The sequence below is a fragment of the Ovis canadensis genome, chromosome 2 (genome assembly GCF_042477335.2).
Source record: "Ovis canadensis isolate MfBH-ARS-UI-01 breed Bighorn chromosome 2, ARS-UI_OviCan_v2, whole genome shotgun sequence".
Lineage (NCBI taxonomy): Eukaryota > Metazoa > Chordata > Mammalia > Artiodactyla > Bovidae > Ovis > Ovis canadensis.
The window spans coordinates 75260420-75274051 of record NC_091246.1 but is presented as its reverse complement, the minus strand read 5'-3'; the positions used below and the strand labels follow the sequence as shown (position 1 = coordinate 75274051).

The window sequence follows — 13632 nt, the reverse complement described above, 5'->3', positions numbered from 1 at the left end:
AAGATTGATGGCAGGAGGAGAAGGGGACGAAAGAGGATGAGATGGTTGAATCAACCATCACTGACTCAATGGACATGAGTCTGGATAAACTCTGGGAGTTGGTGATGGACAGGGAGGCCTGGTGTGCTGCAGTTCTTGGGGTTGCAAAAAGTCAGGCACAACTAAGTGACTGAAAGGAACTGAATTGAACTGAAAACATACATCCAACAGAAACATCAAATACCATCATTCTCTACAATACCTGTGGGAATAAAAGGAATAATCATGCCCTATCTGGTCATCTGATACAGCTCTCTGTCTACAGTTAGTATTCATAATACATAAATAGAAATAAACAACCTGTGGAAAAAAATGCAGACTCCAGTGAATGGTGAGAAAGAACCACATAATGTAATGAAAATGATGAGTCTACATAATAAGCTGTCCTGAACCTATACCACTCAGTAAAGCACAGCAGAGATCCCCAAACACACACCCCATGGAAAAGTTTTAATAATACAATTTAAATGGATCTATCAAACTTTTCAAATCTGTACCTCTGCTCAGCACTGCACGAATTAAACTTTAAATTAAAATCAATGAAGAAAGAGGAGTCTATTTAATTTCCTTTTGATATGGATTTGTAATCAGGACTTGAACAATGTGGTGACTGGTCATAAGTTAATTTAAATTGGAAAACCACTGAAGGAAGGCAATTTGCAATATATTAAGAACTTCACACTGGTTCAGAATTTATATTTTCAATAGGCTATCAGAATTATATTTTACATTGCCCTGGAAAACACCTGATAAACCACAAGTTATGACACAAAGTACCTATCTCAAAATGAATTTTACCTCAAAATACCTGCAGGAGTACATGGTTTACACTCACCCCTCACTCCAGCATTTATGAAAAATATTTTATCCAATATTTAGGCCAGCCAACATAACCAGAATACTATTTGATACAAAATGGTAATTTTTTAAAAACTCAGAACTATTTCAGCCCTGGGGCTATCTACATAGTAAGTGAAGAAAATAAATTTGGAAACAATCACATGTATGAAATATACCAAAATAGATCTGATAGAAAAGAAAATATTTATCTAAAAATTCAACTGAAGACTATCAGAGTTTTCTGAAAGTCACTAAATAAACAGAAAACAAGGTATGTGTTCAAAGTTTTGGAAGTAAGTTCTTTAATACATGCCTTCCAGAATCTTTTTATTTTCTATTCTTATGTTTACTTTCTTGATCGGTTTTTTCCAAGTTTTCAATAATATATTTGGAAGAATTCTTCTCCAAAAGTTACCATATTTGAATGTTACTACTGCAGCATTCCATAAGACTTTCCAACTTACCAGTCACACAACGGGAGAGGTCCAGTCTTTCACAGTCTTGAAGACCAAGAAGTTCCAATAAAGAAACAGAGCTACACTGACCCCTCAAGTACCTAGTAGTGGAAACAGCAGCTAGCATCTCACATATCCCATGACCATTAGGAAATATGACCGGTGTAGAACAACACACAGAATAAAACTGGCACATCCTTCTGCAGCACTTACTTTTGTCACGTTAGATCATTTAGTTTATGTTTGCATACAAACAAACATAATAAGGGAGCAAGATGCAAAATCTGCATGCGTATTGTGGAGTCCTAGCGTTTCACTCCCCGCACTTGAGAGACAGCATACTGAGAGGTATAAACTATGCTATGGGATTTTGATAAATCTTAATCTCCTCTTATAGGCACTTAACACAAGATTACCTGAGGACCAACTTTCCTCTTTCCATCATTGCTCACAATAAACACATACTTTAACAGTGCTATTAATAGAAGAACTAAGTTTTAGATCAAAAACCTAATTGTTTGAATTATTTGAAATCACTCTTATCTTGTCCATATAGTTAACAGAACAAGAGACTAATGAAGAAACCCTACAGAGACACTGATTTCTAACACAAGTCCAACAACTCATATAGCCTCAACTATTTCCACAATCTCTCAGCTCCTCAATTTCCCCATCCACATAATCAGGATACTATTATTATCTTCCTCAGTGGGTTTTTTTTCCCCCAATATCAAGATATAATAGACAAATAACATTGCATAAGTTTAAAATACACAGAGTAATGGTTGCCTATATGTACATATTGTGAAATGATTACCACAGTAAGTTTAGTGCACATTCATCACCTAAAAATAGTTTTTTTGTATGTGATGAGAAGTTTTAAGATCTACTCTCTTAGAAACTTTCAATACAGTATTGTTCACTGTAGTTACCATATAATACAGTACATCCCCAGAACCTACTCATACTGAAGTCAATACTTTGGGACAATCTTCACCCAATTCCACCACCCCCTGCCTCTGGCAGTCACCAAACTGTTGTTTCTACCTGAAGGTTTGGTTTTTATAATTCTCACATATAAATAAGATCATACAGCATGTCTGTTTCTGCCTGACTTTTTTAACTTAGCATAACTTAACTTATAATTCTCACATATAAATAAGATCATACAGCATGTCTGTTTCTGCCTGACTTTTTTAACTTAGCATGGAAGACTCAAGATTCTTCCATGTTGAAGGAAATGACAGGATTTCCTGCTTTCTTATGCCTGAATGATAGTCTACTGTATACATATAACACTTTGCTTTATTCGTTCACCTGTCAATGGACACACAGGTGGTTTCCATATCGTGGCTACTGTAAATAATGCTGCAATGAACATTTGAGGTAATAGATATATCTTGAAGACAGTGATTTCATTTCCCTCAAATACATACCTAGAAGTAGAACTGCTATATAATATATTAGTTCTATTTTCAATTTTTTTAGGAACATTCATACTGTTTTCCATAGTGGCTATATGGATCCTTGCTGGGTGGATCCTTATGGGAAGCCAGTGATATAAGGCACAAAAATCTTAGCCATTATAAGAAAATGGAAACAACCTAATGTCCATCAACTGGTAAATGGAAGTGCAAAATGTAGTATATCTTCACAATGAAATATTACTTAGCTATAAAAAAGAGTGAGGTTCAGATATAAGATATAACATAGAAAACATGCTACATAAAAGATGTCAGGCACAAAAGTCACATTTAAATGATTTCATGCATATGAGACATCCAGAATATGTAAATACCTAGACAGAAAGCAGACTATTAATTTCCAGGGGCTAAGAAGGGATAAGGGGAAATACAGTATGACTGAATAAAAAATACACGGTTTCCTTACAGGATGATGAAAATCTATTGGAACTAGACAGAGGTGATGGTTACACAATACAAATATATTAAAAGTAACCATATTGTACACTTCAAAATGGTTAATGGCTTATGTTTTGTGAATATTGTTTCTGTTGTTTAGTCACGAAGTCATGTCTGACTCTTGGTGACTCAATGGAATGTAACCTGCCAGGCTCCTCTGTCCATGGGATTTCCCAGGTGCTATACACATCCAAGGACACCCTGTACAACATAAAAGTGATGCGAGAAGCACTATTCTAACAGAGAAGAGTCTACACATTGCACAATTTCATGTTAATAACATTCTAGAGACAGAAATCTGGTTAGTGGTTGCTGGTAGGGAGAAGTAATTAGAAAAGGGCACAAGAGAATTTCTGGGGCCTACTGGAAATGTTCTCTATCTTGAGAGTAGTCGTAATTACACCACTGTATATATCTGTCAAAACTCACTAAACTTTATGTTTTAACAGGTGGCTTTTACTATAAGTGCATTTTACCTCTATCTGACCTAAAATATCATTAGATGTTTTTAAATTGTTTTAGAAACAGAGCAGATGTACTCTAAATCCCAATCTCACATGACAAACACATGTTGCTACTATCAAATCAACGAAGTTTTAGCCATGGTAAAAATTTAAAAATCAAAGCTTAAAAACATCAAATTTCCTATATACAAACACTAGTCTGAAGAAACTGACGTTAGTTATTAATCACTTAGGAAAGAAAGGAATAAGAAAGGGAAGGAGAGGGGAAAGATGAGAAACCAGACCTACAGACTATATGTTCACACTAGCAATAGATTTGATTAAGACAACTTAACTGAAATTTACCCAAGTATGCTTTGACAGAGTTTTATACAAGCATACCTCAGAGATGTTGCAGGCTCTCTTCTAGATGACTGCAATAAAGCAAGTATTACAGTAAAGCAAGTCACAAGAATTTTTGGTTTCCTAGTGCATTTATAATTATGTTTATACTATACTATAATCTCTTAAGTGTGCAATAGAATTGTGCCCCCCAAAAGTACATACCTTAATTTTAAAATACTTTATTGCTAGAAATGCTAATCATCATCTAACCCTTCCATGAGTTGTAATTGTTGCAATTCACAGATCATAAAACAAACATAATAGTGAAAAAGTTTGAGATGTGAGAATTACCAAAATGTGACAGAGAGATGATAAGTGAGCAAATACTATTGGGAAAATGGTACCAACAGACTTGCTCAACATAGGGCTGCCACAATCAATTTGCAAGAAAAAAAAATGCATTTTCTGCAACTTACAATAAAGTGAAGCACAACAAAATGATGTAGGCTTGTAATGGCTTTTGCAATATTCATATGACTGATATGATGCTTTAAAAGTACAATAGCCATATAAACAGATGGTAAGGAAAAGGACAAAGGAAAAAGATATACAAGTATGTTTCTGTAGAAAATGCTGTAGACATGACAGCGAATGAACAATGAACAGCAATTTGATTCACGTGTGAAATTTCTTAACATGCTTATTAGTGAAAAGAACCAATGAACTATATTATGTGGGGTGACACTTGATCATTTTTACCCACATTCTTAGTTAAGAGGTCAACATTAGAGGTTTAGGCTATAGTTGACCTCTCTGTTCTTCCTACCCCATTTTGAGCAATTAATGGTTGGGTAGAAAGTTATCACATTGCAGGTTTCACTCTGCTCCACATGTCCAATAATCCATCAACATCTCTACTGTAGAGACAAAGCCTCATGGAGCTCTCCAAGAGGAGAGCCAGAAGAAATTCATACTGACTATATAGAGAAGCATGGTAGTTCTCCTGAATAATTGCCTTATTTTTATCTCCTGAACATAGTGCAGCGAATAACAGGAAAGTTTTTCTATTTCAAACTGGCTTGCAGAACACTTATAAAACTTTCACCTAATTTAACAGGTATATAGACCATTACACATAGTTTTTTACTGCATTCTTGAGACCACTTTGTTTCAGCTCCAGCTTTTTCCCACCTTGACACGACATATGGATCACACATGCACAGGTCACCAGGACTCCTCAGGCCAAGGACTTTGGCACAAGTTAGTCAGTCAAGCTAACCAGGTTTTCTGGCTCAACTTCCACCTGACAGAATCAAAGAATTCTTAATTCTCCTCCATAGTAATTTTTCCCTGCTAGCTGGCATTCCTTTCCTGAATTCTTCCTCCCATTCCCCACCTGTCATTTCTCAGAACTGTCTTTCACCCCACATTCTAATTATTGTAGCATGTGTATGTTATGTATTATGGTTCAATGTTTAAAATCCCACTAGGAACATGGCTGGGTACATAGTTTTAAAATTCAACACAGACTGTGGCTGTTATTCAATCACTAAGTCATATCCAACTCTATAATCCATGGACTATAGCATGCCAGACTCCTCTGTCCTCCACTATCTCCCAGAGATTGCTCAAATTCATGTCCAACAAATTGTGATATTTGACATCAAAAAGGTCCCCTGGAGAAGAGCATGGCAACCCATAACAGTATTCCTGCCTGGAGAATCCCCATGGACAGAGGAGCCTGGCGGCTATGGTCCATGGGGTTGCAAAGAGTCAGACATGACTGAGTGACTAACACACACACACAACGAAATTAAATTCAGGGACTGCTTCACCATTTCTAATATAACAAGTGATAGTATGATGAAAATAAACATACCATGACACATCATACATTGATCTCCATTCCTAAAGCATGAGTTAGGAATGAAGGCAGAGGACATATCACTGAACTTCTTCATTTTTTGTCTTAGGGAGTCACTTAAAATTGATTGTTCATAATCAAGGGCATTTAATTTATTAGCCTTTCAAAACCAAGCATTTTAATGTAATATTTTCAGGCCATCATGTAAATGAATGTTTAAGGGAATTATGTATTTATCATTTTGAGAGCTGATAAAAGTTCATTTTCCTAATTTCAAGTCAGAGGTAAGAGAAAGGGTCAATTTGGAACATTTATAAAATTTAAATGACTTGTTATTTATTGCTACTCTTTCAGTCTTTAAACAGCAGTGGTTCATAATCCCTTTTGGACCAAACCATCTTGATGGATCTGATGATGGGTTAGCTTCCCAGAAATCCACATATATGCCCAAAATTGAACATAATTTCATAGAGTCCACAAGCTGCCTGCATCCAGCCTACAGACCCTTTGTCCACCTCCTTGAACAGAATGTACTTAGTTGCTCAATTGTGTCCAACTCTTTGCAACTTCATGGACTGTAGTTCGCCAGGCTTCCCTGTCCGTGCGGATTCTTCAGGCAAGTATACTGGAGTGCCCTGGAACTGCCATGCCCTCCTCCTGGAACAGGGATCCCTGCTAATCAGGCTAAGATTCTGTTTCACAGGCTTAAACTCAAGATGACTAGTCATTTAAAGACACACACACACCAAAATTGACTGCTTAAAGAAATCTGAACTAAATTAATCCCTCATAACCATGATTCATTCATTCCTTTTTGAGTGTCACTTTAATAGGTAAAAACAAAAACACTTGCTACAAGTAAATATAAGACTACAAAAGAACCAGTATACTGAACTCTACCATACTGTCACTTAAAACAAAATTCCTGCTAATCATTCACACTTACAAAATCTGCTGCATAAAGTCCTAACTCACATATTCTTTTTCCAGTAACCAAAATTTTGACCAAAGTGAGTCCTCTTTAATTTTTTAAAAACTATTAGCACTTTATTCACAATGAGAGACCAATGAAAAAGTCATTCACACATACACACACACACATATATACATCAGCTGCTCCCAATTTACTTTAATCCATATTTTGCTTAACTTAATAGAACCACTAAGATATTGTCTAATTTCTAAAATAGATGAGATTTAGACATTCTTAAAACTGAAAATCTTCAAAACTGTCACTCATGATGTTGTATCTCCAGTATCCTTTTTACTTCCCATTCAACTGTATCGGGTGAAAAATTAGAAAGAATGCAATGGCATTATAGGCAAACATAACAAGTATAAAAACTGCAACAATTCACTTGAGATTTTTTATTACTTTTATATCTACATGATATTAGAAAAAAAACTGTATAAATGAGAAAGTAACTGAAGGGCAAAATCGAACTCCTGGCTTTATTAGATGCAGACCTAACGGTTTTCAGATAAAATATTTGCAGGTGCCACCGTCAATCAAGATTTCAATAGAAACCAAAGATGAAAGCATTCATGCATAAAAGGCAACTGTGATAATTATGATGTGCAGACAAGATAATGGAAAATATCTGAGGCTGCTTTTCATATTATGTATCAAGTGCTGCCTTGACCTAGACATCCTATAAGGCTCCCTCATATTTACTACATTATTTTATCATTTTAATTGTTTAGCAGAATTCAATTAATTTGCCTGACATCTGCTCAGAAGATAGAAATCCTCCACTGTCTTATAGGGTCTTTCCCTTGAATCATTTCTCAAAATAATGCTGCAAAAAATTTTCAATAAACACGCAATTGAATTTAAAGTTCCTTTTCAACCTTCAAGTTTATTAATCTCTTACTGATTAAGCTAATGGCATCCATTTTTCTGGAATGTCATTTTCAGGCAGTTTATATCAAAGTGTATACAGACAGTTTATAGCAAAAAATTTAACATGTGATTCCATATCGCAAAGTTTACATTGCTCCAGTTTAAAAATTCTGGGGCAGTGAGGTGAACAGAAAATGGTAGAATTATTATCACAGAGAACAGAAGAGTCCACAGCATATAGATTTAGCACAAAGTTCACTGCCTGTGTATTTAAGGATTATGGTAATCATATTCTAAGCTGTGCTATAATCTATTATCCAGAACCAGGATCCATCCACTTAATATTCATGAAAATAGTCCATAACGCAGTTCAAGATTACAATTACATTGCTATTATTACTGTAATGTATTACATTATAAAAACACCAAGGCTTTATAGTTATTAGGCTGCCAAAATTATAATAATGCTTTTAACAAACATGATACCCTAACTATTCTTTCTAATACTCTTCCATAATTTGAAGGAAAGCAACTTTTAGATGTCTTTAACAATATCTGTTCAGAGCTGTCAAGTCAGTGTCCCCATTTTATTATTAAATGAAAGCATACATAATGCGGGGACAAAATTCCTTTTCTACTAGAAGGCAAATCTAACATACCAATGAATCTTAGATTGGCACCTGATTGAAAGAACAGTGCTCCCTGAGGATTCAATGGAGAATAAAAGCAGAATGTCTTATCTCTAGTTGTCACTCAACGGAACTCCACCTTCCTCTGGAAATAAGTCACTAGCAGTCTACATCATCCTAAGTTAGGGTGGTTAGCAAAACAGAAGGGGGTGAATATGATTCTCCTCCTGTGTGAGAGAAATAAGAGTAAGGTTGCCTGGCATATCTTTAAGGGAAGGAATAAAAGTAAACGGCACTCTCAGTAGATATAAGTGGGCACGGAGTGAAAGATACTGATAGAATTTCCAAAAGAATGGCTCAATCTGGCCCTTAAAAATGGACAAGCTCAGTTCAGTCACTCAATCATTTCCAATTCTTTGCGACCCCATGGACTGCAGCACGCCAGGCTTCCCTGTCCACACCAACTCCTGGAGCCTACCCAAACTCATGTCCATCGAGTCAGTGATGCCATCCAACCATCTCATCCTCTGTCGTCCCCTACTCCTGCTGCCTTCAATCTTTCCCAGCATCAGGGTCTTTTCAAATGAGTCAGCTCTTCACATCAGGTAGTGAAAGTATTGGAGTTTCAGGTTCAGCATCAGTCCTTACAATGAATATCCAAGATTGATTTCCTTTAGGATGGACTGGTCAGATCTCCTTGCAGTCCAAGGAACTCTCAAGAGTCTTCTCCAACAACACAGTTCAAAAGCATCAGTTCTTTGGTGTTCAGCTTTCTTTATAATCCAACTCTCACATCCATACACAACTATGGGAAAAACTATAGCTGTGACTAGATGGACCTTTGTTGGCAAAGTAATCACCCTGCTTTTAAATATGTTGTCTAGGTTAGTCATAGCTTTTCTTCCAAGGAGCAAGCATCTTTTAATTTCATGGCTGAAGTCACCATCTGCAGTGATTTTGGAGCCCCCCAAAATAAAGTCTGTTACTGTTTCCATTGTTTCCCCGTCTATTGCCACGAGGTGATGGGACCAGATAGATGCCATGATTTTAGTTTTTAGAATGGTGAATTTTAAGCCCAGCTTTTTCACTCTCCTTTCTCACTTTCATCTACAGGCTCTTTAGTTCTTTTTCACTTTCTGCAATAAGGGTGGTATCACCTGCATATCTGAGGTTATTGATACTTTTCCCAGCAATCTTGATTCCAGTTTGTGCTTCATCCAGCCCAGCATTTTGTATGATATACTCTGCATGTAAGTTAAAGAGACAAGGTGACATATAAAGCCTTGACGTACTCCTTTCCCGATCTGGAACCAATCTGTTGTTCCATGTCCAGTTCTAACTGTTGCTTCTTGACCTGCATACAGATTTCTCAGGAGGCAGGTCAGGTGATCTGGTATTCCCATTTCTTTCAGAATTTTCCACAGTTTGTTGTGATCCACACAGTCAATAGCTTTGGTATGCTCGATAAAGCAGATGTTCTTCTGGAATTCTCTTATTTTTTCAATGATCCAGCAGATGTTGGCAATGCGATCTCTGGTTCCTCTGCCTTTTCTAAATCCAGTTTGAACACCTGGAAGTTCACATTCATGTACTATTGAAGCCTGGCTTGGAGAATTTTGAGAATTACTTTGCTAGCATGTGAGATGAATTCAATTGTGCGGTAGTTTGAACATTCTTAGGCATTGCCTTTCTTTGGGATTAATGAAAACTGACCTTTTCCAGTCCTGTTGCCACTGCTGAGTTTTTCCAATTTGCTGGCATACTGAGTGCAGCACTTTCACAGCATCATCTTTTAGGATTTGAAATAACTAGAATTCCATTGCCTCCACTAGCTTTGTTCATAGTGATGCTTCCTAAGGCCCAGTTGACTTTGCATTCCAGGATATCTGGCTCTAGGTGAGTAATCACACCATCATGGTTATCTGAGTCATGAAGATCTTTTTTATATAGTTCTTCTATGTATTCTTGCTACCTCTTCTTAATATCTTCTGCTTCTGTTAGGTCCATATCATTTCTGTCCTTTATTGTGCCCATCTTTGCATGAAATGTTCCCTTGGTATCTCTAATTTTCTTGAAGACATCTCTGCTGCTGCTGCTGCTAAGTCGCTTCAGTCATGTCCGACTCTGTGAGACCCCATAGATGGCAGCCCACCAGGCTACCCCGTCCCTGGGATTCTCCAGGCAAGAACACTGGAGTGGGTTGCCATTTCCTTCTCCAATGCATGAAAGTGAAAAGTGAACGTGAAGTCACTCACACGACCCTATGGACTGCAGCCCACCAGGCTCCTTTGTCCATGGGATTTGCCAGGCAAGAGTACTGGAGTAGGGTGCCATTGCCTTCTCTGGAAGAAATCTCTAGTCTTTCCCATTCTATTGTATTCCTCTATTTCTTATCTCTCCTTGCTATTCTTGGGAACTCTGCATTCAAATGGATGTATCTTGCCTTTTCTCCTTTGCCTTTCGCTTCTCTTCTTTTCACAGCTATTTGTAAGCCCTCTTCAGACAACCATTTGCCTTTTTGCATTTCTTTTTCTTGGAGATGGTCTTCCTCACTGCCTCCTATACAATGTCACGATCCTCCATCCATAGTTCTTCAGGTACTCTATCAGATCTAATCCCTTGAATCTACTTCTCACTTCCACTGTATAATCATAAGGGATTTGATTTAGGTCATACCTGAATGGTCTAGTGGTTTTCCCTACTTTCTTCAATTTAAGTTTGATTGGCAATAAGGAGTTCATGATCTGAGCCAAAATCAGCTCCCGTCTTGTTTTTGCTGACTGTATACAGCTTCTCCATCTTTGGCTGCAAAGAATATAATCAATCTGATTTTGGTATTGACCATCTGGTGATGTCCATGTGTAGAGTCTTCTCTTGTGTTGTTGGAAGAGGGTGTTTGCTATGACTAGTCTGTTCTCTTGACAAAACTCTGTTCGCCTTTGCCCTACTTTTTTTTGTACTCCAAGGCCAAATTTGCCTGTTACTTGAGGTATCTCTTGATTTCCTAATTTTGCATTCCAGTCCCTTATAATGAAAAGGACATCTTTTTTGGGTGTTAGTTCTAAAAGGTCTTGTAGGTCTTCATAGAACCATTCAACTTCAGCTTCTTCAGCATTACTGGTCCAGATATAGACTTGGATTACTGTGATATTGAAAGGTTTGCCTTGGAAATCAACACAGACCATTCTGTGTTTTTGGAATTGCATCCAAGTACTGCATTTCAGACTCTTTTGTTGACTATGATGGCTACTCCATTTCTTCTAAGGGATTCTTGTCCACAGTAGTAGATATACTGGTAGACGGGCAGGTAATGAGAACCTACTATATAGCAGAGGAAACTCTACTCAATCTCTGCGGTGACGTAAACGGGAAGGCAATCCAAAACAGAGTGGATATAAGTATACCTATAGCTGATTCACTTTGCAATACAGCAGGAACACAAATTGTAAAGCATCTATATTCCAGTATATTAATTTTTAAAAATAATTTTAAAAAATTAATAAAAATGGCAGCTAAAACTGCTTAAACAAGTGAGAGAAGAAGAAGATGGACAAGGTCAAGGGAGGCACAACTGAATGAAGGTAGTCAAAAGGTACAAACTTGTAATTACAAGATAAATAAGTACTAGAAATGTAACAAATAACATGATAAATATAATTAACATTGCTGAGTGTTATATGTGAAAGCTGTTAAAAGAGTAAATTCTAAGAGTTTTCATCATAAGGGGAGATGTTTTTCTATTTATTTTGATATTCACATGAGATAATGGATGTTCACTAAACCTATTGTGACAATCATTTCATGATGCAAGTCAAATTATTATGCTGAACAGCTTAAACTTATAACATGTTGTATGTCAAGTGCATCTCAATAAAACTAGAAGAATAAAGAAAACAAAGAGGGACAAAGTCTTAAAAAAAAACAACAACAACAAATTTCAAGATCCAGTAAAGTACGCTTAATTTTACTAGTCTAAGAAGGCATACAATATTATGCCTGTCCTGTCACCTAGAAACATTCAACTTCATACTTCAAGCACTCTCAGGCCCAGGGGAAGGGGATTTAACACAACTCTCTGGTGAAATGATATGGCAACATGAAAAGTACCCATAAAACATTCTAGAAGCCCAAGATTCAGTATCAGTACTTCTCGGAATTTATCTCAATGGTACAACTAAAGGAAATAAAAATTTTATTGACACAGTGATGTTAAGTACATTATATAAAGGAGAAAAAAACTGGAAATAACTAAAATAGGTTAAGTGAAATCAGCTGACAAAAAACAAAGCAGCCAACTAAAATAATCATGATGATTATGCAATATGGAAAAAATTAAAATTACTCAATGAGAAAAATACTTAGAAGCCAATAACTTGAAAAGAGTAACATTAACATAGCGATATTCTACTCTGAAGTAAAAATACCTCAGAAACAAAGAACCTATCGTGTAGAAAACAAATAGCAAGCTTACCTTGAGCTAGTCTTTCCAGTCGTTTCCCATGTTCCGGGGGTATTGCATACCTAAAATTTTAAACACAAATAACAGCTTTAGGTTTGTAATTGTTCAACTCGTATCCTAAGGATGTCTATTTCTAAATAATTTCATGCGGAAGAAAAGTCAACCCCAAACTCCACACAGATGAACTAAGCAGATATTAGAGAACCAAACACAGAGTTGTATCTCTTGAACAGAGGAAAAATGAACTTAAATCATCTATTTCAATGCTCCAGATCACCACTCCAACCACATTTTACACATTAGGGAACAAAGGCCCCAAGCCACCAAACAACTTGGACAAGGCAGCACCTGGCCACAACATGGAGATTAGAACCTCCCTTGTAACAATCACAACACGACAGCAATCCAGGGCTATTTTGGGTTTTATGTTTTTTGTTTCAAGGTTGATTAGTTTGGCCTTCATTTTTTTTTTTTTTTTTTGGCCTTCATTTTTAAGCAGAGTTCTTTTTTAAAAACTTAAAAATTTACTGACAAGCAGGACAGAAAATAAAACTATTACAGCAGTGTTTGTATCTCCACCAAGCCTTTCTAAGAATATTGTACTTTACAAATAGTTTTTAAATACAAGTTTACCAACCATAAGAAAGGTTGCTTTTATTTACTTCACAATTATGTGACTTTTAAAGTCTTGATATATAGAAAAAGAATTGTTGGGAATTCCCTGGCACTCCAACGGTTGGGACTCGGCACTCTCACTGCCAGAGTACAAGAAGGATCCCTGTTTGAAAAAAAG

The 13632-nt window shown here is 36.5% G+C and overlaps 1 protein-coding gene across 2 annotated transcripts in view; it reads right to left on the bottom strand.

Annotated features, from left to right (window-relative positions):
• The window catches only part of KDM4C (lysine demethylase 4C), a 404611-nt gene that overhangs the window by 297886 nt on the left and 93093 nt on the right, over positions 1-13632 (bottom strand). For both annotated transcript variants that reach the window (XM_069574114.1, XM_069574115.1), the window contains one exon: positions 12852-12901. In XM_069574114.1, the coding sequence (XP_069430215.1) occupies positions 12852-12901 (50 nt within the window). The remainder of the gene's footprint in view (positions 1-12851; positions 12902-13632) is intronic.